Source organism: Setaria viridis, chromosome 8 (assembly GCF_005286985.2).
Source record: "Setaria viridis chromosome 8, Setaria_viridis_v4.0, whole genome shotgun sequence".
Lineage (NCBI taxonomy): Eukaryota > Viridiplantae > Streptophyta > Magnoliopsida > Poales > Poaceae > Setaria > Setaria viridis.
Window position 1 is genome coordinate 25174303 of NC_048270.2, and position 27837 is coordinate 25202139.

At 45.9% G+C, this 27837-nt stretch overlaps 2 protein-coding genes across 2 annotated transcripts; both read right to left on the reverse strand.

Moving 5' to 3' along the window:
• Nucleotides 1-7391: 7391 nt before the first annotated feature.
• On the reverse strand, nucleotides 7392-9500 carry LOC117866586 (bidirectional sugar transporter SWEET14). The gene is made up of 6 exons (XM_034750828.2): nucleotides 9266-9500; nucleotides 8881-8917; nucleotides 8553-8763; nucleotides 8276-8437; nucleotides 8064-8183; nucleotides 7392-7975 (listed from the first exon to the last, which is right to left on the reverse strand). Exons 1-6 carry the CDS (start codon nucleotides 9315-9317, stop codon nucleotides 7658-7660), a joined length of 900 nt encoding a protein of 299 aa, XP_034606719.1. The 5' UTR covers nucleotides 9318-9500; the 3' UTR covers nucleotides 7392-7657.
• A 16004-nt stretch (nucleotides 9501-25504) lies between these two features.
• On the reverse strand, nucleotides 25505-27829 carry LOC117866587 (bidirectional sugar transporter SWEET14). The gene is made up of 6 exons (XM_034750829.2): nucleotides 27608-27829; nucleotides 27066-27102; nucleotides 26760-26970; nucleotides 26489-26650; nucleotides 26241-26360; nucleotides 25505-26103 (listed from the first exon to the last, which is right to left on the reverse strand). Exons 1-6 carry the CDS (start codon nucleotides 27657-27659, stop codon nucleotides 25795-25797), a joined length of 891 nt encoding a protein of 296 aa, XP_034606720.1. The 5' UTR covers nucleotides 27660-27829; the 3' UTR covers nucleotides 25505-25794.
• Nucleotides 27830-27837: the final 8 nt, after the last annotated feature.

Sequence of the window (27837 nt, forward strand, 5' to 3'; positions counted from 1 at the left end):
CAGTCGACCACCCGCACATTTGCCTTGGCGACGGTCGAATCTGCTATGCCCAGACCAACTCCGAGAATGTCTAGAAGACGTGGACCGAGAATGTGTACATCGGTCGTTGAATTTTTCCTCGATTAGAGCGTTCCTGGCTTGGAGTCGTGCTTTAGCCTGCTATACCTGTTCTGAATCTGGAAGATTTTTCAGCTCGGCGACAATAGCCCCCAGGTTGGCCTGGGGTGTAGTGAAGACATTCTGGATGGCTTGCTCGAGGTCGGCTAGTAGATTACGGCCTCGTGGGACGTACCTGCATCTCTCCTGAGCTCTGCCTTGGTTGGCACTATCATGGTCATTGCGTAGCTCTAGGCGTTGATCGCCTGCTGCATCCGGGTTGGCGGCGATGCTGTGCTGCGTGGTTTCGGTTCCTAGCATTATGTCCTTCTTCTTGAGAATCCGTTTCACCATCACAAGGTGGCTCTTCAATGGAGACAACGAATGCTTCTCGATCTGGTGTAGAGGAGTTGCTCTCATCATCGCTTCCATAAGGGTTTGGCGTCAGGACGATGCGAGGTACCTAAAATTCACCACAATTTGGAGATTGGGCGGTTTCAGGTGGGTCTCCAGATCGGATATGAAAAGCTTGGTCAATCCTAGCGGAGTACTCGAAGGCCGAGTTCTGTAGACCGAAGGGGACATGGGATGGACCCTGTGCTGACTTGGAACCACGCAGCGCTACCTCGGATAGCTCTATGCATTCGATGATGGTGTTACTGGTGCGATCTAGCCTCGCGATCAGGTCAAAGGGCATGGGTTGGAGGGGGTCGACAACTAGATCTGGAACCCTCTCAGATAGGGAAAGCTCGCCGACTTGCTGGACAAGTGGCATGACGATCCTTGGGTGAATAATCTATTCTGCTAGAGCAGATCTGATTAAAGCCGAATGGGACGTCGAGCCGGAGCTGGACACCAAGTTGGAGAAAGTCATCGAGTCGATGGGAGTTGCCGAGTCGACGGAGTAGGTGGTTGGAACAGAATCCGTCGGCATGGTCCCGAATTAAATCTGGACCGGATTGTCGAGGAAGTCCTTCATGCTCTTGGGGAAAACAACGCCGGGTCAGGATGCCATCAAGGTCACAAAAATGGATTTTGCAATTCCCCTACCTGGGACGCCAACTGTCAGAGTTACAGATCCGGCAGTTCACCAGGGGTAACCCAAGTGGTTGATTTGTAGGTGAGGGTGGTCGCAAAACCATGAACTTGATGGTAATCGCAAGGGCACGAAGGGACACGGAGGTTTTTAGATAGGTTCGGACCTCCATAGAGTAATACCCTACGTCCTGTATGCGTGAATTGTATTGCTTGGTATGGGAATCCATGCCCTAGGAGGGTGCCCTTGCCCGCCTTATATAGTCCGACGATCAAGAGTTACAAGTCGGTTTAGATCTAATCTACTCGGTCTTTACATGGAAGGTATTCTAAGTCGGATTACAATACGCGTCCCACAATATCTGGGTAGATTTGGATAGCTTAGTTGTCTTGTCGTGTACCCCAAGTAACTTCGTATCCTTGGCCCGCATGCCCTGATCGGGCGGGCCCACTTGTCAGGTCCGGCCAGTATCCTGGTCAGTGGGGACCTATGGGGTACCCATATCCCTCAATCGGCTAAGCGACGGGAGGCACGCCGAGTCATTTTTGAGCTGTAAATGGACAATACAAACATTAAGTAGCATAATGTAGATCATTGAATAATTGAAAATCTCAGAAGTTTAATTCGCTACAGAAGTAAACTCTTGCACATCCTGCTCTTGTAGGCCAGTTAATTTCCCCAGGTAGTTAGCCTGTTACGTTTAAGCACCTAGCCCTGCTGACCACTGCTCACAGAGAGGATGGCTTATCTCAGGCTATAGCGCTGGGGCTGACCCGATGCTCGCATATAGGAGATGCGAAGGATGAGTCAAGGTTTCACAGATTAAGGCATGTGCTACCCGAGTACTTTAGCAATCGTTAAGAGGGACGGACAAGCCGCAAAGCAGCCGGAACTGTGCGGAAAAGCACCAGCATGAGCTGGGCACCCATGGGGTGTAGCCCCCGACCGTCCGTGTAGTGGACGGACAAGGCTGTAAAAGCAGTTGGGTTGCAACCAAGGCGGTCGGTGAAAGTCACAGAGACACAGAGGAGCCGAGGTGGTCGGTGAAAGTCACGAAGACATGGAGGAGCTGAGGCATATGTAGGTATATGGAAGCCATAAAATATTTAATTATAAAAATACTTAGCTTGATTTGTGGCCGAGTAGGATAGTTAGCGTCACGCTTGAGCGGCCAGCCATTGGTCAACAGCTATTGACGAAGCTAGTGTTGGGTCCGAACGGTCGAAGTAGTCGGCGGTGCTGGATGTAGGGGCAGAAGGTCGGACTGCCATGGTTGCGCGATGCTGTCAGTTGTATCATCGATCTCACCTCTGAGCTCATAGAGCATGCATGGTCCATCGTTTGGTGCTCAGCAAGTCAGCCATATGGGCAATCATGCGTGCATCTTGTTGTAGAAAAAATAGACAGATTAGAGTAAACCTTGTTGATCAAACAAATAAAATAACACCCGAGATTGGTTCTATTAGAAGGAATATTTCCCTATCCACGTAAACTTCTTGAGGGATATGGAAACTAGACCCAACAAAATGCATGTTCGGTGTACCCTCCAGAAAACTACTCGGGTTCATCATCAGTCATTGAGGAATCAAGGCTAAACCCGAGAAGATCGCCGCCAACACAAATTTGCACACCCCATCGTGCATCAAGGATGTCCAGAAGCTGACTAGATGCATGGCAGCCCTCAACAGATTCATCTCAAGACTTATGGAACGGGGACTACCCTTCTTCAAACTACTCAAAATGCAAGATAAATTCTAGTGGACCGAGGAGGCAGAACAAGCCCTTCAACAGTTGAAGGACTTTTTATCAAAGCCACCGGTCCTCACGATGCCTACTCCCAATGAGGACTTGCTACTCTATATCGCCGCAACTACTAATTTTGTCAGCACGACGATTGTAGTTGAAAGATCAGATTCTGGCCATGTATACAAAGTATAGAGGTCCGTCTACTTCATCAGCGAGGTGTTCTCGGATTCCAAAACCAGGTACCCACCAGTTCAAAAGCTGCTATATGCAATACTACTCACATCGTGGAAGCTACATCACTACTTCCAGGAACACAACATCTCTGTCATCACAGACTTCCCTATGGGGGAAATTCTCCACAATCAAGACGCAATAGTAAGAATCCCCAAGTGGGCAGTAGAACTCGGAGCCTTGTTCCTAGAATTCAAGTCAAGGACTCCCATCAAGTCGCAAGCATTAGTCGATTTCATGGCAGAGTGGCAGGAAAATCAAATACCCATACTAGCAGAACACCCAGAGCATTGGGTCATGTACTTTGATTGATCACTCAAACTCGAGGGCGCCTGTGCAGGAGTACTCTTAATCTCTTCCAAAGGCGAACGACTCAAATATTTGTTACAAATCTTCTAGGAGGTGTCCAACAATGAAGCTGAATATGAAGTGCTTTTACACGGGCTCCGCTTGGTAGTCTCGCTAGAAATCAAGCGATTGTTGGTCTACGATGACTCACTATGGTCATAAATCAAGTTAATGACGAGTGGGATCGCCACAAAAATAACATGGATGCGTACTACCTAGAAGTACGCAAACTAGAGAACAAGTTCTTTGGTCGGGAGTTCCATTACATGGCTTGTGATAACAACATAGCCGCGGACGTCTTGTCCAAGCTCGGATCTACTCGTGCTCAAGTTCCAGCTGAGGTCTTCATTCATGAACTATACAAGGCATCCATAGTGGAGCTGGCACCTTCAAAAACCACCGATCGAGGCCACGATGTGCCAGACTGGGAGGTTATGATGATTGGTGTAGATTGGAGAATCCCCTTCATCGACTACATTAAGGAGCACAAGTTGCCTCCCAACAAGACAGAAGCAGAGCAAGTCTCGTGGTGCAGCAAGAACTACGTTCTAGTTGGGGACAAACTCTACAGACGAGGCGCATCATCAGGAGTACTCATGAAGTGCGTATCATGACAAGATGGCAAGGACATATTGGAGAAAATACACAAAGGCATTTGCGGCAACCACGCATCTTCAAGAACAATCGTAGGCAAGGATTTTAGAGCAGGATTCTACTGGCCTACAACACTTGCTGATGCCGAAGAACTAGTTCGTCGATACCAAGGGTGTCAATTCTTCACGAAGCAACAACATGTCTCTGCCTACAAGTTAATCACCATACCACCCTTGTGGCCCTTCGCATGCTGGGGGCTAGACATGATTGGCCCTCTGCCTAAGGCACCCAGGGGCTTCAACCGAGTACTCATGGCGATCGACAAATTCACCAAATGGATCGAGGTGAAGCCGGTAACTTGCCCCAAGGCAAATAGGGTTTCGACTTCCTGGATGAAATTGTCCATCACTACGACTTTCCTAATCACATCATCACAGACCTGGGCTCAAATTTCAACAACCACGAGTTCTGAGAGTACTATGAGAACATCGGGATCGATGTCCGGTACATCTCTGTCACTCATCCGTGGGCCAACGGCCAGGTTGAGCACGCCAACGGGTTGTTACTAGAAGCTCTGAAGAAAAGACTTCACGACATTGGAAACACCAAAGGTGGCAAGTGGCTCAAGGAGCTACGCAATGTCCTCTGGGGTACTCACCCTACTTCCTGGTCTACGGATCAGAAGTCATCCTCCCCACCGACATCATGTAGAAATCTCCAGTAGTCGAGCAGTACGAGAAGGGTGCGGCAGAAGAAACAAGATGTCTTGACTTAGATAGCCTCGAAGAAGCTCGCTATGCAGCACTCGTCTAGTCAGCTAGATACCTTGAAGGAATTCGCCGATATCATGATCGCAACGTCAAAGAATGTTCATTCAACATAGGCGACATGATCCTCAAATGTATCCAAGACACCAAGGGGCTGCACAAGCTAAATTCGCTATGGGAGGGTCCTTACATTGTCTCCAAGGTCACTGGACTTGGGTTATATAGGCTCCAAACTCTCTCTAGCGTGGAAGTCGACAACTTGTGGAACATCGAGCACTTGTGTCGATTCTACCCATAGTTTACATATTTATGTAAATTGACCATGAACCTCAGTTGTACAATTACAATTCAATAAAATAGAGTTATTTTTATTGTAAAACAACTAGTCTCTGCCTGATACAACTTGCAAAAGCAAGATCGCCGAGCTATTCAGCTCCCACGGAAGAAGGCCTCACTTTTGACATTATCACATTGATGGACATGCACTGCGTAGAATCCTGCCTAGGTGGTGGACAATCGATAGCAGTGATCCGAATTATAGGATACTCATATCCTCTAAAATTTCAATGTACATGGATATTCATGTCCAAATCAATTTCTAAAGTGGATACTAAGGCCACAGAAATAAATGGGATGGCAAACTAATTTCATGGAGATGAGATTAGATGTACACTGTTTTCAATATAGGTTGTATCTTACATATAACTTTGAAAATAACAAGAGATGACAGTGCATTACGTGAGTTATTTCATCCGTGAACTAAATGCACTACTGCTTATATTGCTTTATTGCAAACATAAATATGAAAGTTTACATTCTCACGTTGAGAATGGTTAAAATGGATATAACTCCTCGTGTGTCCTCGTTAAAATGGTTATATTCTCACAGCCCTATGGAACGAAGGATGGTGGGACCGGTGGAGTAGAGGATATCGATAGGTCGAATTTGAGACGTGGAGTGGAGAGCAATTGGTGTTTGTTGGGCTGAATTTGGGCTCTGCTCATGGTCTTAGATTGCTGGCCTGCTGATGCTACATGGGCTGCTAAGCTCCATAGCTTGTTTGTAGCTCGCGAGCAAGTTCGTTAATTTAATGAGCTACTTTTATATTTCTTCTAAGTGAAATTATTTCTAACTCGAACAAGTTTATGTAAAGATATTCATACAGATGACACCAAATAAATGCACTGTAAATATATATTCCACAATTAATTTGATGATACTAATTTGCTGCAATAATTTTGATATATTTCCATGTAAAAAATAATTTGTAGGCACGTCTCTTTTTTTACGGATGGACTGGCTTTTTCATCCGCTTCTACAAAATTGAGTGGTTACAATAGCTTTGAGAAGCATTTGTAGCACTAGACCATGGGCGAGCTGCCCCTTGAATATAGTGCCTATTTTCAAGGGCAGGTGATGGGAATCCACCCCTATAAATGATCATTTTCTATCCCTGAGGAATCATTTCTAGGAATGGATGATGGCATTATTTGCTCCCGAAAATGATTTCGGGGTGGTGGGTGATGACATGGTTCGCTCCTAGAAATAGTCCCGTGAAAATAAATTCATAACTTTTCATATGATCTCAGGTGTAGACAAACTTTATATCAAAAGTGTAGAGCTCGACACGACCTAAAATTTATTAGATGAGAACTTTTCATTTGAAATTGTTTAATACTCGAAAATGTCATTACACTTTCTCTAGTTTTAAAATTTAGAATTTTTAGATTTTTCAAATGACTTTGCTAAGGAAGCTCAATATTAAAATTATAGCCCTCAACAAGATCTAAAGTTTTCTAGTTCATAAAATTTTCATTGTAAATAGAATATTTAGTATGCGTGTTGGGCTCTATAGCATGTATGAATGTATGTGTATATATGGGAACGTAGGAGTAAATAAATTGTAGATGAATTCATAACTTTTTCATATGATTTCAGATGAAGATGAATATTACATAAAAAATTGTAGAGCTCGACGAGATTTAAGACTTTGTAGCTGGCTATTTTTTATTTGCAAACAATTTATGATAAATAAATTATGAAAAAAAATAAATTATGTCATGTCAGCGACCCACGCCTCCGAAACTAAGCTCTCCCATCCGCCGAACCTTTTCTCACGACCTCCCTTTCCCCTTATCCCCCTCTATCTCTCCTTGTACATTCTCTCTTCTTTCCTTCCTTTGCTCCACGGACCAGCCTGCAGGGCTGCAGCTAGTGGGCAGCGCACGGGGACCGGCGGCTGGCGGGGTGCGGCGGTTGGCAGCGCAGGTTCGCGCAGCGGTCCCGCGGGTGGCGGCCAAGGCTCGTGCGGCTCCCCATGCATGCGCCAGCCAGCGGCAGTTTTTCTCTGTTTTTTGTTTTTCGTTTTTAATTTATTATAGGCGGATGAGGGGTGACCCACGCCTGCAAGTACCATGCAAGTACCATTTAAGGGGCGGGTCCTAAAAAACTTTTTTCTAGCAGTGATGCTCTGAGCTTGCTTGCTCATGGTTGGAAAAATATGGTTGGGTGGGAACATACATGTGTGTGAGACATAGTGGAAATCCGGATAAAAACTGATTAAATGCTTGACAGAAAATGAATAGTAATCAAATAAATGCCATGCCAATGATACATACTAATCAGAAAAAGCTACTACAAGAACAGTCTATGGATTATAATAAAATAACACCAGCAGTGGCCCTCCAGTCCAGACTTAGTCCCCTTCTTTTTCCCTCGTCTTGCTCCCTTGTTGCATAGCTCACATACGTTTTGCATACATCTATGTGTGTGCATCAGTACATGGGCTTGACCACGCGTGGCGTTGCCGTAATTGTGACTCAGACTACGCATGTTTCTTCTAGACTTGCTCAGTGGTGTTGCTTCCCTTTTTCGACGCGTCACCCAGCTCTTCTTCCAACGGCTCGTCGTCCTCCTTCTTGGCCTCCTCTGTTGGCGGGGACTCCACCGGGTGCACCTCGCTGGTCAAGATCTCCACGGCCGGCGCCCCGAGCTTGGCGATGGTCACGACGTGCTCAGGCACCTTGAAGGTATCGTCCACCACCGTCGCCTTGACGTCGGCAACCTCCTTTGCTGGCACCCTGGGCGTCGCGTTGCGGTAGAGAGCGTACAGGCCCATCTGGATGACCCCAAAGGTGAAGCCGATGACATTCGGTAGCTGCAGAAAAAAGTAGCTGCTGTTAGTGATCTCTTTCGTCTATCCAGTTAAATCGAAAGCTTAAGATGCTGAGGAAAGGTTTCCTTACTGCGACGTATTTGTCCTTGATGAGCAGGCCGTAGAGGAACCAGACGACGGCGCTGACGGTGAGGGAGAGGGAGAGGAAGAAGGGCATGAACTCCACGCTCCTCGTGCGCACCACCTGGCGCTGCAACCACACAATTCAACACCGTGTTAGCAGAGAGACGCATGGGTCATATGAGTACAAGTAGGAACATGCTGGGCTTGTAGTTTACTCACAATGATGCTGAGCGGGGCGACGAAGACGCTGACGGCGAAGCCGACGCAGACCCAGCCGAGGAGGACGACGCGCTTCTCGCCGGCGGCAAGTAGCATCGTGAGGAGGAGGATGAGCCCGAACACGCCCACGTTCAGGAGCAGCAGGATCATGGCCGTGAACAGCTGCAGGCCGGGATGCACGTTTCATGTCAGCTAATTAATGGCATATGCTGGTAGAGCCAGCAATGTGTAGATCGATATGGTGAATAACAAGGTAGTATAGTGGCCATGGACGGACCTTGGCCTTCTTGGGCGCGTAGGCGAGGTACATGGTGATGTATAGAGTCTCGATGACGCAGCCGGCGGCGTTGACGGTGATGAGCAGGAACTCATCGGACTTGAGAAGTGCGTAGTAGATCCACAGCATCGCGCTGAACAGAGCCACCACGTAAGGCACCGACTGGAATCCCTCCGTCGACTTGGTCTTGTAGATCCGGTAGAACGTCGGCCTGCCATGCCAAACCACGTCAGCACGCAGATGGGGAGAGAGGGAGAGAGAGAGAGAGAGAGAGAGAGAGAGAGAGAGAGAGAGAGAGAGAGAGAGAGAGAGAGAGAGAGAGACTTACAGTGGGGCCAGGTAGGTCATGAAGGAGATGATGTTGCCTGCAAAAACATCGTAAAGGAAAACAGGGAATCATTAGAAATGAAGCAGATCAGCGGTTGTGACATAAGGAGGTACTAGGATTGATGTCTATCGATTGGGATCTTGGCATGCTTTGTGACGTCAAGATACACCACTGGCTGGTAAAGATACTGGAAGGACCGACATAGTTTATTTGGTATCTCATTTTCTCTCCTTGTAAGCATTACTTTGGCCGTGGCTCATTATATATAAACACCAAAATTATCATTCATAATTATGTGGAAACCATACTAATAAGAGGAAAAACAATAAGAGGAAAAGCGAATGTAATCCAAATTTAACAAAGAATCTTTTGAGAGACGACATACCGAGGAGGCCAAAGGTGAAGGCCAATGGATGATCAAGAGATAGGCCAGCCATTGGAAAATGTTAGCTTTGATACGAAAGTTAACAAGGAGGCTGGTTTAATTTGTTTGTGTTTTAGCAGGCTTGCTACGTATGAAGATTGAAGATGGACACTACTTGATGACCCCTCTTCTTAATTGTAAGAGATAGGAGACAACAACTACTTCAGTTGCTTGCCTGAAAGAATGATGGTAGCAGAGACCCTGGAGGGGGTTTATATAGTGCTAGGAAGGAAGCACCAGCTAAAAAGGCACTCGGGCAGCCTTAAGGTGTATGACTCTGGACACAAAGAGAACACTCGGCCATTTCTTCTGATGAATCACGCCATGTGATTGAATAAGACAGGAAAGAAGATAACATCAGCATGACAGAGAGTGCCGACACACATCCTATTGCACGGCCTCGTGAAATTGTTGCGCACTAAGTTGCTGTCCTAGGTAGGATCTTGATTCTAAAGAATGTAAACTAGCTAGGAGCCTTAGCTGTACAATGAACGGTCACAGATCAAGGGCATATTTCCTTTATCAACGGACTATTTGTATGTAAAATGTCAATTACTTAGTAGTAATAATTCCTTTATCAACGGACTAGTTATTAAGGCAGACGACTGAAGAAGTGTGCAAGACACAAAAGCGTGACGACCGATTGTGAGTATCCGTGTTACCACGACATGTCATTGCCATTATTTGTTTCTACAGTGTTAGAAGTCTTCAGAGGCACTGTATTGCTGGCCTTCCTCCGGCATTTAGGGACTAAAACTGACGCCCTCCTTTTGTGTATTTTTTTTCCGGCAATGTCACTTGATCTCAAAGTTGTTCCATGCATGCGACCAAAAGGGCCATGCGGGTTTGACTAAATTAAAGGCATAGGCTTTTAGGACGGACAAAGAACGGCTAGAGTTGCCCAGCTCACCGGCATAATTTAGTTTTCCTTTTACGAAAAGATCCCCTAGCTGCGCTATGTTGCGTTGCATCTGGCGTACTCCACTTTCACTTGACCTCTCTTTTGTAGCCGTGTTCATCTTGGATCTCTATCGATGTCTCTCTGGAAATACTACTAGTTCGACTTAGGCAAGAGATACTGATGCCAGCAATCGATGTGAATATAACATTGACTCTTGAAATATTTAGCATGCTAAGATTGAGGAAAATGAATTTCTAGCGGTTTTGGAGCAACTTTTGTAAATGGAGTAGTATTGATTCTTACTATGACTGTAAGAGGCTGTTGGTTTAGGGTGACTTTCTTTTTAGGATTAAGGAAGTAGATGTAAATACTATTGTGTTTACTCCAACGTATGTTTCTATGTTAATTGCTAAATAAGTAGGCCAACACGTGGCGTTCCGGTCAGATATCTGGCAGAAGACCAGGATCAGATTCAGGGAAACCGCATGTATGTTAGTTGATGCATGCCATTTTCTCGTGTTGTCCTCCCATCCACCCAAAAAAATCTAAAAATATGATCCCTACTAATCTATTCGAGACAAAAGAGATCCTTTAGTCCCAGTTCATTTACCTGGGACTAGACCCCTTTTAGTCCCGATTGATAAAACCTACCAGGACAAAAAGTTCAAAAAATTAAAACAAAGAGGCCGCGCGCCGGCTGCCGCCCGCTCGCCCGCTACCGCTCGCCCCCGCCGGCCCGCCGCTCGCCCCCGCCGGCCCGCCGCTCGCCCGCCAGCCACCCGCCGCTCGCCCGCTGCCTGCACCGGCTGCCGCTCGCTCACCCGCTCCGCGCCGCCACTCGCTCACTGCCTACGCCGCCTCGCCGTTCGCCCACCGCCGCTCGCCCGCGCCCGCCCGCCGCCCGCCGCCCGCCGCTCTGCCTGGAAGATAGGAGAGGAGGAGAGAAGATAGGATGAAGAGAAAAGACTTGCGCGAAGAAATTAAGGGAGAGGAGGCCTGCACTAGCAGGAGATAACCAGGGAGCGCTAGCTGCCTGCCACCGGCGGAGAGCGCTTTAGTCCCGGTTGAAATCTTTAGTCCCGGTTGGAATTACCCACCGTGTTAAAGGGGGCCTTTAGTCCCGTTGGTGTTTCCAACCGGGACAAAACGTCCCGTCAGATTTTTCAGTCCAGTAGCCGTTACAACCGGGATTAAAGAGCCTCCTGTCGGTGGCCGTCAGTCTTTAATCCCGGGTCCAAAGTCAACCGGGACGAAAAGGGTTAGATAGAAGGTGAGTTCTGCTAGCTCAGGTAAAGACGTTGAGTGTTTAACACGACGAAGGTATGATGCGCATAATATCACCAACTTTTTAGACGATATTGTCGACGCATTAGTTGTGTATATGTAAAAAAAAAGATTTAAGTAATTAGTTGGAAGGGACTTATATATGTGCAGCTGACAGGGACAGAAATTAGCCAGGGATCTCGAGGGCCGGGGCCAAGGCCCCATTGTTGTGGACAGTTCAGGTATGGTCTGTAGTCTGTACATGATACACTGCATGCCTTCCTGGAATGGATTAGTGCTCCAGATCGACGAACGTATCGGACGACAGACAGGCGACTCAACGTGCACGTAATCCTGTCGACGTATACCAGTATCTGTATCTCTGCATTCAATTGCAGCTGCTTCCGTGTGTCATCTAAGCAGCTGTATCGTGCCAATAAATACATGGTACCTAACACATGTCTTCTGCAAATCCTACGTTTTGCCTGTTGATATATACTAGTATATATATATGTATGTATGTATGTATGTATGTATACATATACATATACTTGTGTTATCCTACACGTTTAATGCGTTGCCGTTTGGAATCACGCAATTTTTGCAGCAGTGACCACTACAAAACTCGTTTCCCACACTCACAGCCGTTGCTGAGAGTCTCCTATGAGTGGCCAACAGGGGTCACAATGTTTACAGTCCTTGTCCGGTACCATTTTGAATTAAGACAAAACTAGAATTACACAAAGTTATGGTAATATCTCTGATTGTTATATCGGACTTCTCCATAAAGCACAAGAGGTTAAAGCTTTTGTGCGGTATCACACACACGGTAAAGCTGAGATTTTCTTTTGCCGATGTGCTCGACAGCCAGCCGCTCGACCATTAGTCGTGGTGATTGCCTCGAGCCCTCCTAAGTGCTGGTGAGAGCTCGACGGTTCTGAAGAGTCCAAAGTGCGCTCAAAAGGACCAAAGCGTCCATCACAAGCAACTTCTCCGCTGCTTGTGCAGGCAAATTAAAGCTGCACTGGCCGTGTAGCGACTCTAGCTTTGTCTGAACCAAAGATGTATCTTCTTTTCGACGAGCAGTGGAAACCAAGTTGACCCGTAAGCCTTTTGAAACCGTTTGGTAAGCCAAGGAAAAAAAAATCTTAATTGACATTTAACATGTGCAAGTTTGCGTAGCTGCTTGATATTTGCGGTTGTTATTTGACACCAAGATGGAAAGTGCTTGATGACATTGGCAATTACATCAACAGGTTTTTTTGCGTGATCACCATGCTTGGATATTTAGTTTACAGTAACTTGCTACATGTACTGAGTTAAATTTTATGGAAACATCGAGCACCATCAATATGTGGCAGTCATGTGGAAAAATAAGTTTCTTGACGCTGAAGATGCCTAGGGTACGGTCAGTTATTCTTCCTTGCAGAAATCGTCTAGAAATAAAATACGCAGCATCAGGAGGTAATTATAGTATTAGAGGTATAAATTAAATCTTCTAGGAAGGTCGTAAAAAATCAACACACATACGTAGACCTTCCAAAAATTGAAAAATCATTGTACGGCTTGGAACATGAAAATGTCAAAAATGCCCTTGCAGACTCATTTTATGATGTCTGAATATCACTTTAAGTGGTATCAAGGGTCTCAGCATGTATTTCAAATAGTAGGCTCATTATATTATTGTTCATGTAGCCCTGCAGTGGATCATTATTGTTCCTTGAAATTGTTCAAATAAAGTAGATACCACCATTCTCAGAATGACGAAGATCCTAGGGACTACGACATGGCCGTGCGAATATGCGCGAGATAGTTATTTGCAGCAGCAGCATCATGGTAGCTCTCCAGCAGCCGTCGGCTAAAAGGGCACAAGGCACTCACCATGGCCTTGCGAGGAAAGGGAGTGAGAAAGGCACCCCATCACATGATCGCCGTCCCTTTCTTGGCCCTTGTTAACTGTTAACAATAGCCTGCCTCTGACTGGCTCAAATATCTGCATATAAAAATGGAGATGAACTTTTGTTAACATTGGTCGCACATTGCAATGTACCTCAGCGGCTCAACGTTAAACTTCTGTGCCCTGTAAAACTGTTTACTGCGTCGGTCTGTTTCTCAGATTTATGGTATTTCTATATAAATTTTAATATTGACAACTGAAACCAGTTATGAGAATATTTGACCAACAAAAAATTTTGGCGAAATTTTCAATGTGGTACAGAACTTTGGTAAAGTTTGTTGGAGCAGGCTTATTATCATGATGCAACTGCAACTACTACTGCAGTAGATCTCAGCCATCGGAGTCTTGATTCATGAATCAAAACTCAGATGATAAGAAAGTAAAAGGAAATACGACACCCATCTTTTTCTACTTTTAGGAATAACTACCTGCTTTTTCTAGCTGCTTGATGAGAATAATAGTTGCATGATCAATATGACATCTGCATCATGTGTAGGTGTGCAATGAAATGTCAAAAATCAAAATCATTAAGTGGCAAGCATGAAACATGCCATGATTTATTTAGTATTGATTTCCATTTCTCAAAATGACGTACATCAATTTTCAAGAAAACTATTTTCAAATGATATCTTGGCACTTTAACGAAAATGATTGCTTACTAAAACTCATGACATCATCTATTCCTTTCTATTTCTTTTGCTTTTGTTGCATCAATCCGATCCTCAGTCTGATGTCACTCTCCATGTTGTAATTTATAACCTAAAACAGCAAAAGATTAGTGGCCCTGCTTTCACGATTAAAGGCCTTGTAGCTTTCACTAGAAAACTGGGAGGATTTCCCCGGGAAACATTGTCAATTTAGATTTTTCATGCATATTCGAGGTAAAGGTTATTCTTGAATGATCCGGACATGCCTGTAATCAGATCATAATGTTTCCAAGAAATTTTATAATTTTCTATTTTTTATGGGCTACAATGCAAATAAATGTGGAACATGACTGAATTCTTTCTCTCTCCTTGATATTATCTGGCCAGAATATCATATACACACATTGACTTCTTGTGGAATTCACACAGAACTAGGAAGCAAAAGTTGTACTTTCTAATACTTTACGGTTAAGTAATGTGAAATTTTCCCTTCCATTTGCTCTGATCGTTTAAAATCATGCTTAGATATTTTCAAATAAATCTGTAGTTCCACTAAACTCTCTGTATGTAACAGGTTTTTTAGGCCATGCATTGAAGATTATCATAGCTTAATGCAAATGCAAAACTTTCCATTACTAAAAAACTAAACTGAAAGGCCTTTTAGTTTGTTTTGTTAAAGAGGCCTACGCACACAGTACTTTCTTAAGATGTTTAGCGCAGTACTTTGAAGATGTACTTGGACTAATCATTTGTTCATTTTTATTTATAGTGGAAGACAAAATCGCATGATGTTCTATGTTGAAAATGTGCTGTCGTCCAATGTCCACAGATCATTTTTTTACACATTACCCGTTGACAGAGGAAATAACAGTAGCACCATATGCTTGTTAAAAAGATTCAAGAGATGTGGAAAAAAAGAGGATCATTAATAAAGTTCCAGCTTTAACATATGCCGTGAGTTAAACAAAACACTATCGTTACATTCTTTTGACACATTGTTTTAATATTTTTACCTGCCTATGAACGTGTATACTGAAGTTTCTAAAAAATTTCCTCAGAAATATGTGTAAATCTACAGAGTTATAGCATCATAGACTACGTAAGAAGACGCCATCATAGGAGACGCAGGAACAACATGTGTCTACTCATAGGAGACGTGTGTTAATAACCCGCGTCTCCTATGAATTTGCCGAAAACTCCCATGGTTAACCTGCGTCTCCTATGTACACACATAGGAGACACATTTTATCAACCCGTGTCTTCAAGTTCACCGGTCACCAGAGATGTGGGTTTATAGTACACGTCTCCTTTGTGGAGCATCAAAGGAGATGTGTGTTTACAAATTAAGCGCATCTTTGATGATGGTGAGATCATAGGACACATGATTTGTAAACCTGCGTCTCCTATGATTTTGCACATCGGAGTCGCGCGCCAAAATCAAATGTGTCTCCGACTTGGCAGCTCCGACAGCCCTATCTACTGGGTTGCAGGCCACACACTGCACTAGCAGCTAACCTATCCGCGCCGCACAGCTAGCACTGCAGGCCGCCCGCGCGCCGTCGACCGCTGCCACCCCTCTCCATTCGGCCAGCCTGCTACTCGCTGCGCTCTCCTCACAACGCTGGCAGGCCGGCCATGCGCCGTGTCTCCACCTCCGCGCCACGCCTGCACCTCCTCGCTGAACCTTCCACCTACTCGCTGCACCTTCTGCCTCCGCCTCCTCATCACCGCTCCGAGCCTCACCACGCATAGCTCAGCGTCCCTCCAGCATCCAACAGCTCCTCACCATGCACTGCTCCGAGCTGCCACCCGCGCATCCTACCTAGCTCGATCGCCGCCAGCACTGCTCGGCCGAGAGCCGCCTGCACCTCCTTGCTCGTGCCATGTGCGCACTGTTGGAGATGCCCAAGAGGGCCTGACCCAATAATGTGCTGGCCCATTAAGCAAGTACCATAAGTGCTAATCACCGGTCACAAATCAATTAACCCTACGACTAATTGTTCCCTGGCCAGCTGCACACCAGGCTCCTGTTGCACACCAGGACCCTATCGCATAGCACCCTGCCGCATAGCTCCCTGCCGCACGCCTCCCTGTTGCGCCGCTGCCGCTACACGTACCTGCCTGGTGCGCTGCTGCAGTCCTCCCTCCTGGATCAAAGGTTGATCGCGGGGATCTCCGAGTACGTGCCGTGGAGTGTTAGCATGCTTCGGTTCGTCGTCCCATCCCATGGATCGAGTACTCGCGCTTCATCAAGACTTCCGCTGCGACGCGTGACGAGCGAAGGTATAATCTATGATCATCTGCCCGGAAGTGATCCTATTTACGCGGTTATATTTTTGTGTGCTAGCGAGTAGCATACCGCGTTTCCTAACATGCACATACGTGTGTTGCTGTGCTTTCATCCTCAGCCTCCCTCACCACCTCATGCGCCGCTGCCAGCCATTCATTGCAGCCTCCCACTCCACCTCCTAGACAACCAGAAGGTTGGCCTTCTTCATGTGCCAAGGTGATTTTTCCACTTTATGTGAACAAGCATATATGAATTTAGATTGCGAATAAATTGGATGCAATTACTTCTGATGAGCATATGTGAATTTGGATTGCAAATGTAATTGGTTACAACTCATAGAGACACCTCAATGAGAAACTTGAAGATAATAAATTATATTCATCTTGACTTGTAAAAGGATAACTGAATTGTGAAATCTGAGTTCATTTTGTATTCAGTACAAGCTTGGATATTTATTATGTTCTTGCATGACTGTGTAGATGGTGGACTGCAACTGGATGTATCTTAAGAACCGGACTTGTGAGAGTACTTAAATGGTCTAAAGTCATTCATAATTGTGGTAGGGGCGGACAAGTCGAATAAGAGCAAGTCTACCATGTGTTGATTGTGAGAATGTCACAAACTTCTCAAGTTTAATGCATGTGCATGGTCATCTTGTCATCCGGGGGTTCATGGATGACAACAAATGTTGGAACATGCATGGCAAGGGTAGAGTTAATGACTGAAACCTCCAGGCTAGTTGTATGGGTCAAGACAACATCTCTAAAAATTAGTAGAACAATGGTGAGGATGGTAAGGAAAGAGTCCTTGACATTCATACCTTTCAGACTGGTGAAGCAAACTGTGGCAGTCAGACATGATCTTAGTGAAGATGACCTGGATGGTATCGGTGACAATTATGTCAATATAGCAGACAAATTGGAGGAGATGGTGTGTGACTCCCTAGGGTACGCTAGGTATAATACTTCAGAATTGGAGAAACTAAAAAAGCTGGTAGCAGATATGAAGACCCCACTCTATCTAGGCTGCAAGCAAAAATGGACAAAGCAGTTCACCTCACTCAAGCTCTTCCAGCTAAAGGCCACCCATCATATTACCAATCATGGTTTCAAGGCATTGTTAGATTTGCTAAGGGACATGCTATCGGAGAATAATAAGATACCCCTGACCACCTATGAGGCCAAGCAGAATGTTTTCCCTTTGGGACTCGAGGTTGTAAGAATGACTGCGTCCTATTCCGTGCCGATCATGTAGAGGCAACCGAATGCCCCAAGTGTGGAGCTCCTCGATACAAATGAAGAAATGATGGGGATGATCAGAAGAGGGTGTATGGATCTCTTTAGAAGGTGCAGTGGTATTTTCCAGTAATACCATGCCTGAGGCATTTGTTTGCATCAAGCAAGGATGCACAACTAATACATTGGCACAAGGAGGGGCACAATAAGGATGATTTCATAAGGCATCCAACAGATGGGACTCAATAGCACATCATTGATTTTAAGTACAAAGAGTTTTCAGATGATCCAAGAAACATTTAGTTTGCACTAAGCACAGATGGGATGAACCCATTTGACCACATGAGTAGCGTTTGGCCAGTGTTATTATCAATCTACAATCTCCCGCCTGGCTTTGCAAAAAGAGGAAATACACAATACAAGAAATGTATTGATCAATGACAAACCCAAAAGTGTCATAAGTGCATTTTTTCTATCATAAACTATGATTTATGACGCGGGAGTGACAAAAACCCTTCATCACCAGTCAAGCATCATAAACCGTGACTAGTGACGATCCTTATTTCGGTGCGTCACTAAAATAATGATGAATGAAAATTCGTCCCACATGTCGTCACAGTCTGATGTGGGATGACAGTTGTGATGAACTGTTTTGTTATAGATTGAATTAGGCTCAGTTCTGGTTGGATCAAGCTCAATAATTACTGTCATCATAGATTGATTTAGGTTCAATTTTTGTTGTGCCGAGCCCAACAATTGCTGTCGTTATAGATTGATTTAAGCCCAATTCTTGTTGGATCGAGCCAAATAGTTGTTGATATCATAACTCGGTTTATGCCCAATTTTTGTTGGATCAAGGGCAGAAATATGCTAACGTTGTAACTTTGTTGAGTCCCAATTCTTAATGGATTTAGCCGAACATTTGTTGGCGTCATAACTTTGTTTACGCTTACGAAATAATGGGCCGAGGAGGTGAGCCCACAAAATTTTGGGCCCAGTTATTTTCGGGTGTAGCCTAGGTAGCGCTTAATTAAAATATAATCTAATTTAATATTATATACAAATCAATTATGTAATTGACAGCACAATTAATCTATACATACCATACGTACAAATAAATATTTCTCATCACACTTCACACATTATTATTCATGACAAAAAACAAGCACAAGCATATTATCCATTAGAGATCACAAACCACTACACATGATATTTCTATGACCAAGAACAAAGCTGGTCTAGAAACACATTGAGCAATACTCACAAACCAGCACAAGCAGCTGGGAGGACATGAGAAGGTGCCTAAGATACACATTGACCTTTCCTCTGAAGTTTAGAAGTTGACGAAGGAGGTACTTAGTTTCTCTTACTACTTTCTTCAAAATCTCAATCTCCTCAAAATGCATTTTCATTGCTGCATCTGAAGCTTGTGTCTTCATCTTCAAGTCGCTCCACATTTGCTCCTGTTCAACAACTTGTTATCTTAGTTCTGCAGCTTCTTGTAGCCTTCCCAAAGAAACTTCAGATCTTGAGTTTATAGCGAAGGCTGGCTACACAAACACATAATCAAGGAAGGGACTTGACTGCAACTCTTGAGGACTAGAATTTGGTACTGCAACTCCAAGGATTGTTTTCAATATTTCAGTCTACAAATGAAAGGAGCAGAAGTCAAATTTCAATCATAAACAAAGCAACTAAATAAAGTAAAGAATACATGAGCAGGATAATCACTTGTTTAGTTACATACCATGATATGTGATTGAATTTTAGCAATGTAGGAACATGATACTAGGCCCTCCACAATAAGTATTTGATCAATTGTCTTAGATATAGGGAACAGAATGTAACATGACCATAGAAATGCATATGCCAACTTGGCAGATAGATCTAGACCAGCCAAGGCAAGAGAAGGATCTAAAATCTAACACAATACATTGTGAAATTTACTGTTCGCTGAAGAAATACTCTAGCAGCATGGGGGCTGTGGCTACATCTAGACGTAACTAGCCTCCGCTCCAGATAGAAATAAATTTGAGCAGAGTGCTCTTCGGTTAAGCACATGTAGATTCAGAAAATTGGAGGGGGTTCCAGATAAAATAAATGAGATTCTCACTTGTGGAGCTCGAAGATGCAGTGGCACATGGTTGGACGTGGCAGCCGGTGCTTGCGCGACATCCTCGCTCAACTGCTTAGCTGCGCCTACTTGGGCATAGCTGCTGCAAGGATGCTGAGATGTTCCTCCAAGAGTGCCACTACCCATGCTGCACCTTAGTGCCCGCCGCCAGTGGAGCTTGCCGCCACCGCTGAGGTACCCACGGTTGCTGAGGTTAGCCGCCACCGCAGATCTAGTTGGACTTTATAGTGAGCAGAAAGGAGAGTGTTTATTTTGAAAATACAAGGCGGGAGTTTGGAGGGACACTGCAGTAGCCATGTTTTTATTATTTGGGGGAGGCGAGGGAATACAAAATTTGAAGATCCCGCTTTCAAGTTCCTGGGCGCGAAATGAAAATTTGGTAAGTTGCACTTGCTGCGGGATCATTGACAAGATTGTGCGCTCTTATCGGACCCATTTGACAGCGAAGCTGGGTGCATTTCATCTTGCGTCCAACATAGGCAGGAGACGAATATCTGGAAGAGGCCCACGCCTTAGTGAACCTGGGTGCATTTCCAGTTGCTGGCCCCAACAGGGACCAGTTGCTTTGTAATATCCAGTAATTTTATATGATGTTTGTGTTTGCAAAAATGTGAATTTCAAAATTTTTGTTGTTAGTGGTGAGAAGAATTCAACCATAAGAGTTTCTTCTATGAACTCTCCAAAAATTCCTAGATTAACTTGAATAAACTTTAAAAACCTAGGTTGAATAAATGTTAGTGTGCCATTTGAATTTTATTTGGTCTTTATTTGGAATTTAACTTGAGTAAATTCAATTTGAATTTTAGATTCAAACTTGAATTAAAACTAAACTAACCTAATCACCTAACCTAACTTGGGCCGAAACCTGGACGACCCACCTAAACCCCGAGCCGGCCCAACCAACCGCCAGCCTACCTAAGCGACCTAAGGTGCTAGGCCGCTAAGCTGGCCAGCCCAGCCCAACAACTCGTTATCACCGGCCCAGACGCTTCCGCACCGCTGCCACTGCCTACCGGGGCCTGCTCGCTAGTCACCCGGGGCACTGTGCCCCTTTCTCCTACCCCCGGTCGCATGCACATGGACAGTGACGTGCGCCCCGTGCCACTGTCGCTTCACGCCGCGAATCACTTTTGCGCTGGACATCGCCGATGCGTGCCACACCGTACTACCACATCCACCGCTATCCATTTAGCATGTGCGAACCCTAGCAACACCCTATATGAGCCCTGCACAGGCCGCCTGCCGTTTCCGCGCCACAAAAATTGGGGTTTTTCCCTTGTCCGCTGCCGGCCTTGGAGGGAGGAGGAGGAGGAGAGGGCGTCGGGGAAGAAGAAGAGGGGGAAGGAAGGAAGGAGGAACCCAGGGAGAGGAGGAGGACGCTGCATGCCGAAGCCGCATCGCAACGTCTTTGCTAAACCGCCACCACCGTCTCCGCTCCGCTTCACCACCGCGCCATCTCCATCGCTGCCCCAAGCCAATGGTGAGTTCCCCATCCACCTCACCATCGACTAGTAACCCAGTGCTGGGGGCCCAAGACACTAGTGCCCAGTGAGCACCGACCGAAACGCACCGCGGGCGCGGTCACCGTAGTCCCGCGTGCGATGTTTCCCAAGGGGCACTTGGCCCCCAGGCTACCGCGCCGCTACCGTCCTTTGCGCCGAGCTCTTCTTGTAGGTGCTGCTCACCTGCGTAGTCGCCGCCACTCCGCCTTGGTGTCGTGCCCGCCGCGGACCTGGGCAACTGGGAGCCCGCACACATGTCACGGGCACGCTGCGGCCACAAGCTGCTGTGCATTGCATGTGCGTAACACCCGTGACCAAAGGCTCGCCCTTGGACCGTATGCCACGGCCATGCCAACCCCGCTTCGGCCAGAGTCTGCCCAGCCAAAACCCGCGGACCCGGACCGCACCGCCACCGCACACTGGCGTAGCCATGGCACGACCATGTCCAAGCCACTAGCATGCACATGTGTGCAAAACCCAAACCCTAGGAGGCAAAAAGTCTCGCCTTTAACTCACCATCAAATCGCCTGAGCTCTGCTGGCGGTGATTGTCGTCGGAAGCTGTTGGCTGTAGCCCAGCCGCCCTGTGCCACAGTGGAAATGCCTTAGTGGCCTTCCAGCGAGCACCTCACGAACGCCGAGTCTTTGGCCTTGGGCCAAGCCACACGGAAGACCACATGCGGATATTGCCACACCGGCCACAGAGAATCCCATGGCTAAACCCAACCTATAGCCACCACGTTAGTGCCACCTGGGACGCCACGTGTGCTTAACTGCCGGCCTATAGTTGCCTATAGCCAACCTATAGACCCTACATGCCTGCTGACTCAACCTACCGTGTAGCTAGCTACAAACGCCATCTAGGATTAATAGCGAGCCTATAGAGCTTGTAGCTAGCAGGGTGCCACGTCAGCACGTGCGACCCACTGACTGTTCACCCGTTGGCCGAGTCAACGTTGACATCATCCTAGCCCGTTAACAATGTCAACAAGACACGTGGCACGCTCTGGTGCTGCCATGGGTCACACCTATGATTTTTCCTATTTTTCACGAATTAATTTTATAAATCCAGAAATTGATTTCAACTTCAAAAATTCATAACTAATTCATCTTAACTCCAAAAATTATGAAACCAGTTTTATAATTTTTTTAAAATCATGAAGAACATCATAGACTAGTCCTTGTTCTTGTTTGGGGCTTATATGGATACCTATTGGTTCTTATTTGCAAATAGACCCCGGTAATTATGAAAATTGCATAATTAGGAGCTGCCAAAGACTCGGAGCTGAATCCGAAGCTGGAACCATTTGAGGACCACTATGAAGAGGAAGACTACTTAGGTTCATGCCCATTCGATTTGAATACCCATTAGGCATTGCTATTAGTATGCTAGCGCTCTATTTCTTCGTGATGATGATGATGATGAACATTGCATAGCCTATTTTATGCCTTGAATCTTTGATCGACCTACTGCGATATTACTATATTGCTATGTGCTATGCTTGCATGTGTATGGGATATTGTGATTAGGATTCTTAGCGTGTGTGGGGTTAAAACCAGTAGGAGAATGTGTTTTTGGAATATTTGACGGGGGTGAGCTTTACACAACCCAATCTTTGGATTAGAGGCTTGGTGTTCATTCTCGAACGTTCCCTGTTTGGTACTTGTTGCAAGTACATGGTTGAGGAGAATAGGAGTTGGTGATGATACCTGTTATGGATACCATTGTAGTCCACGTGGTGGAGTCGCTTTACGAAAGTTAGGAGCTCACTCTGGTCTGAAATCAAGTGGGTTGCTATGCTTCACGGGAATATGTTAAACGTGCACGCCACTCACCGAATTATGGGTTTTGGCCTAGGTCGAGACTGGCAAGTGTGGTACCATACCTACCATAGGATAGAGTATCAGTGTATGGGGGAGTGGTGTTGACCTTTTGCACCTAATTTGCTTTTGCCCCCGATTGACCCCGGTGGGAGTGCTTCACAGTACCAGAGTGATCCACTGTGGGGGATCGTATCTGAGCCTGTTACAGGATGGTATCATAACTCCCAGGTTCTTCGCTCGGTAGGTTGATATTCTCTTGGTCGACGGACTGTTTGGGCTCACTCTGAGATGGGTTCAGGTGTACATGCTCTGCAGAGTTAAAACTATATGTATAGCTACGTCCTCGGTCATGGAGAATCTTGTGTTGCGACAACTCTCCATTGTTTTGGGATATCCCTACCTCCCTCTTAGAGCTACTTATGTGTGGTGAGCCGCAACTGCAGTCAGAAAGAGGGGAAGTTGCTCCCTTTCCTTTTAGGATCCGGCTGTAGTTGTTGAGAGGCAAAGAGAGGGAGTCTTCGCCTCGACCCTAGTATGGAGTTAGGATGTTGGTGATAGGAACCCTGTCGAGGCAGGTGTGCCCGATGTGTTGAGAGGTTGGGATGATGGATATGGAGTTTTATTCTTTATGCTTGCTGTTGCATAGGAAACCCGAGCCTATTCCTTGACTATATTTTTGACCACTAGCATTAGGCCACTTAAGATTGCATACGGATGGTGACGTGGACCTATCCCAATCCTTAGGGATAGCTCGAGAGTTTGCAGGTTACGAGTTCGACTTCGACAACAACTAAGATGGTTAGTACAACTGAGGGTCGACTGCTGCAACAACTACGTGGCCCTTGTCCCTTCCTCTCCTCTCCTCTCCTCTTCTTCTCTCCTTTACCAACCAGGGGCAGCATCTTGTGGAAAAGCTCCGGCGGCTTTGGTGTGGGAGGTCCAGGCTAGGGTTGCTTATTTAGGCGCAGGGCGCACTAGGATTATGGTTAGGGTCGCAGGCATGCGCGGGGTGGACGGCTGGCGATCCTCGGTGTCCGCGCATGTGGACGTGTGGAGTGGGTCCCACTAGCTTCGCAAATCTCTCCCTCGTTTTAACTAAATCATGTTCCCACTGTTTTTAGTTGAATTATTTTTTGAAACTAGCAAGGTTTTGGTAAATGACATATATTTAAAAACGGAGTGAGTGTGTTTCAAGCTTCCCCAAGTATTATGATTTTAAGTTTAATATTCCATTCAAACTTGACATGGATGTAATATTTAGGTGGTTTGGCATAATTTAGCTGTTGTACTGTAAGTCAACTTACAGAAGAGAAGCATTTATTTGTTCCTTCCATAATCCAAGGTGCTTGGCGTTTCTCATAGTATCTGGCTTCTTCTCAATTGAAAAACTAGTGCACAAGTGCAATCAGTTAGCTTGGCTACTATCTTGGCTTATTATTACAATCTGTGATGTCCAGAGACTGCATAAACGGTGCACTCCATTAGCCGAAAATTTGCCAAAAGAATGCGCTTGAGAGGTACCACTGGGGTCATGTGATTGTGCCAGCGAGAACTATGGCCTTTATTTCTATCCACCATTATCTTCTGTGCTGTGGCAACTTTGTGTTTCTTTTCGTTCATGGCTTGGGCTATCCACGCGCCCTTTCTTTGTCACAAATTCATTTTCATATCTTGAGATGAAGGTTTCCCTTATCTTCTTAGTTAGTGCCTTGTGATGCATGAATCTTGTTCACTCACCACTGTGAGTACAAGTTTTGGTTACTTTTACAATATAGGAGAGAAAGCGTCAGAATATATTGCTTGCAAACTTTACCACCACAGACGTAGAATCCATTGCTCATAGCACAACCCATGCTATGCACGTTGACAAGTTTGTGACACCATATATGCAAAATGATTAATTTCTTTACAGGTTGAAGTTGCATACTCGCAGTATCTTATTGTGAGCAATGCATATTTTTCATAAACAGGGTTGGATTAATGTATAATCTCTGTAAAACTTAATCATTCAAAATAGTCCCTCCATCCTCTAATATATGACGTTGGTTAGCTCAAAAATGAACTAACCAATATCATATAATAGAAAACGGAGGTAGTACTCTTTAGTATGACTTTTCTATTTGTAAAAAATTGCTACAACTTGTATACCTTTAACAAGTCTTGCAAAATCGCGAAACACAAGAAAGACTAATACATGCGGCTTGTTTTTAACTAGTTATTGAACTGAAATAAAATATTTGTCCAAGAAAAACAATATATGGGCGAACCAACAATCATGGGTCGAAAAAAAACACCTTGTCTGCATTGTTTGAGTACGAGGAATGGATAATTCGGCCAACAATCAGTCTATCTACCTAACAGAAATGACTAACAATTTGAGGACTTGAGGGGGTTTATTGGGTGGATTCTTGCCACGTGGGCGGCATATAATGTTTCCGCACACTAATGGGATCAAATAAACATTCTTCTTCAATGAACAGAGAACTATTATTACAAGAACATAATCTAAACATTAATACATGCAGGATAATGAAATCAAACAACTGCAGCAGCTAGCGAGCAGACGCGAACTACGACCCCTATCAAGATTCTCCCTTCTCTCGTTCTTTCATCTTGACCGCTTTCATAGCTCACATCATGTATATGCTTGTGCACCTCCGCACGCACAGCTCGGGCACTTCGCGTGGTCCAAACGAAGCGTGCAGCCTTGCTTAATTACGACCCGGATACTCATGAATCTAGGCCTGATCGGCGTTGCCACCTTTGTTCATCACCTTGTCCTGCTCCTTCTCGGCTGCAGCCATGCCGCTCTCCGGCTTCACCTCCTCCTCCATGGGAGGAGACTCCACGGGGCGCACCTCGTGGGTCTTGAGCTCCACGGCCGGTGCGCCAAGCTTGGCGATGGTCACGACGTGCTCGGGCACCTTGATGATGTCCTCCTTGTCGTCGGCGACCTCCTTGGCTGGCACCCTAGGCGTCGCGTTGCGGTAGAGCGCGTAGAGACCCATCTGGATCACGCCAAAGCTGAAGCCCAGCACGTTGGGCAGCTGCAACAATTAAAGCAGCAGTTGGTACGTGTTAGTGATCGGTTTCCTTGAAAAAAGGTCATCAGTTTCTAATTATTGTTAGCTGGCGGTTAGCTGATTAAAGCTTAAGCTGCGGAGGAAAGGTCGCCGTTTCTTACCGCGACGTATTTGTCCTTGATGAGCAGGCCGTAGAGGAACCAGACGACGGCGCTGACGGTGAGGGAGAGGGAGAGGGAGAAGGGCATGAACTCCACGCTCCTCGTGCGCACCACCTGACGCTGCAACAACGAAAGCCATGGGTGCAGTAGCTTGTAAGATACTCATGCTCACGTGTTACACGGTAGCTATAGCTCTATGGACATGGTTGAGATTAATGGATGGATGCTGTGCAGTGCTATATACTCACGATGATGCTGAGTGGCGCGACGAAGACGCTGACAGAGAAGCCGACGCAGACCCATCCGAGGATGACGAGGCGGTTCTGGCCGGCGGAGAGGAGCAGGGTGAGGAGGAGGATGAGCCCGAACACCCCCACGTTCAGGAGCAGGAGGATCTTGGCCGTGAACAGCTGCATGCGGGTGGGTGTGTACACGTCAGCTAATGATTGCTATGCAAAGGTTGACGCGTGGAGATCGATCGATGATGCTGAGTCGTCAGGTGAGGTGGCATGGACGGACCTTTGCTTTCTTGGGAGCGTAGGTGAGGTACATGGCGATGTAGAGGGTCTCGATGACGCAGCCTGCGGCGTTGATGGTGATGAGCAGGCACTCGTTGGATTTGAGCAGCGCGTAGTAGATCCATAGCATCGCGCTGAAGAGCGCCACCACGTACGGCACCGACTGGAAGCCCTGCGTCGACTTGTTCTTGTAGATCCGGTAGAAGGTCGGCCTGTCATGCCATGAGACATCAGCACATTAAGAGAGAGAGAGAGAGAGAGAGAGAGAGAGAGAGAGAGAGAGAGAGAGAGAGAGAGAGAGACTTACAGTGGGGCCAGGTAGGTCATGAAGGAGATGATGTTACCTGCAACAGCACAGCAAAATAGTAAAGAGGAGCATTAGAAATTTGAGGAGCTCTTTGCATGACACATGGTAGTACGCTGCAACGATCCTTTTGATAACGATTGTGCTCTTTGCAAGCTTTGTGATGTCACGCTACACCACAGGCAGGCAAAGACATTGGATGGAGCCCCCCATTAAATTTTCTCAAATTTTCCCCTTTCTGCCTGAATGGACAGCCATCATTTCAATGCATGTATATCTCCCCTCCAACCCAATGATTAACTAATGAACAAAAACAGGGAATAGCTTGCATGAACATGGATGGGCAAAAGGGGAACGGGGAATCAGTATCATCCTACAAGAGGAACCTTGTTTTGGCAAGCACTTGGCTGGATATGGCCCCCATTGTAACAATCTTGGACACCCTATGTGCCTTGCTAGCTAGTAGCCATTCATTTTCCGGAATGCACATTTAATATGTAAGAAAAAACAGGTACACCATAGTTGATTCTTGAGAGAAAATATACCGAGGAGGCCAAAGGCGAAAGCCAGTGGGTGCTGAAGAGACAGGCCAGCCATTGGAGATCTTCGCTTTCGTATAAGAGATTGCGAGGAGGATTAGGAGCTTTTAGATCAGAAGCCTAGCTAGCTTGAGCTAATGAGCACTTGATCCCTCTTTGCAGTGTGAAGGGAGGAGATGACAACTACTTGAGTTGCTTGCCTGAATGCTTGGTGATATATAGCAGAGACCTTGGAG

Bases quoted from the DNA above. Each gene is read 5' to 3' on its own strand.
- LOC117866587 (XM_034750829.2), bottom strand. From the start codon at position 27,659: ATGGCTGGCCTGTCTCTTCAGCACCCACTGGCTTTCGCCTTTGGCCTC. The intron at 26,971-27,065 runs GTAAGTCTCTCT...ATGGCATGACAG, and splicing joins ATGACCTACCTGGCCCCACT to GCCGACCTTCTACCGGATCT. The intron at 26,361-26,488 runs GTGAGTATATAG...TCGTTGTTGCAG, and splicing joins TCGCGCCACTCAGCATCATC to CGTCAGGTGGTGCGCACGAG.
- LOC117866586 (XM_034750828.2), bottom strand. From the start codon at position 9,317: ATGGCTGGCCTATCTCTTGATCATCCATTGGCCTTCACCTTTGGCCTC. The intron at 8,764-8,880 runs GTAAGTCTCTCT...TTGGCATGGCAG, and splicing joins ATGACCTACCTGGCCCCACT to GCCGACGTTCTACCGGATCT. The intron at 7,976-8,063 runs GTAAGGAAACCT...TTTTTTCTGCAG, and splicing joins TCAAGGACAAATACGTCGCA to CTACCGAATGTCATCGGCTT.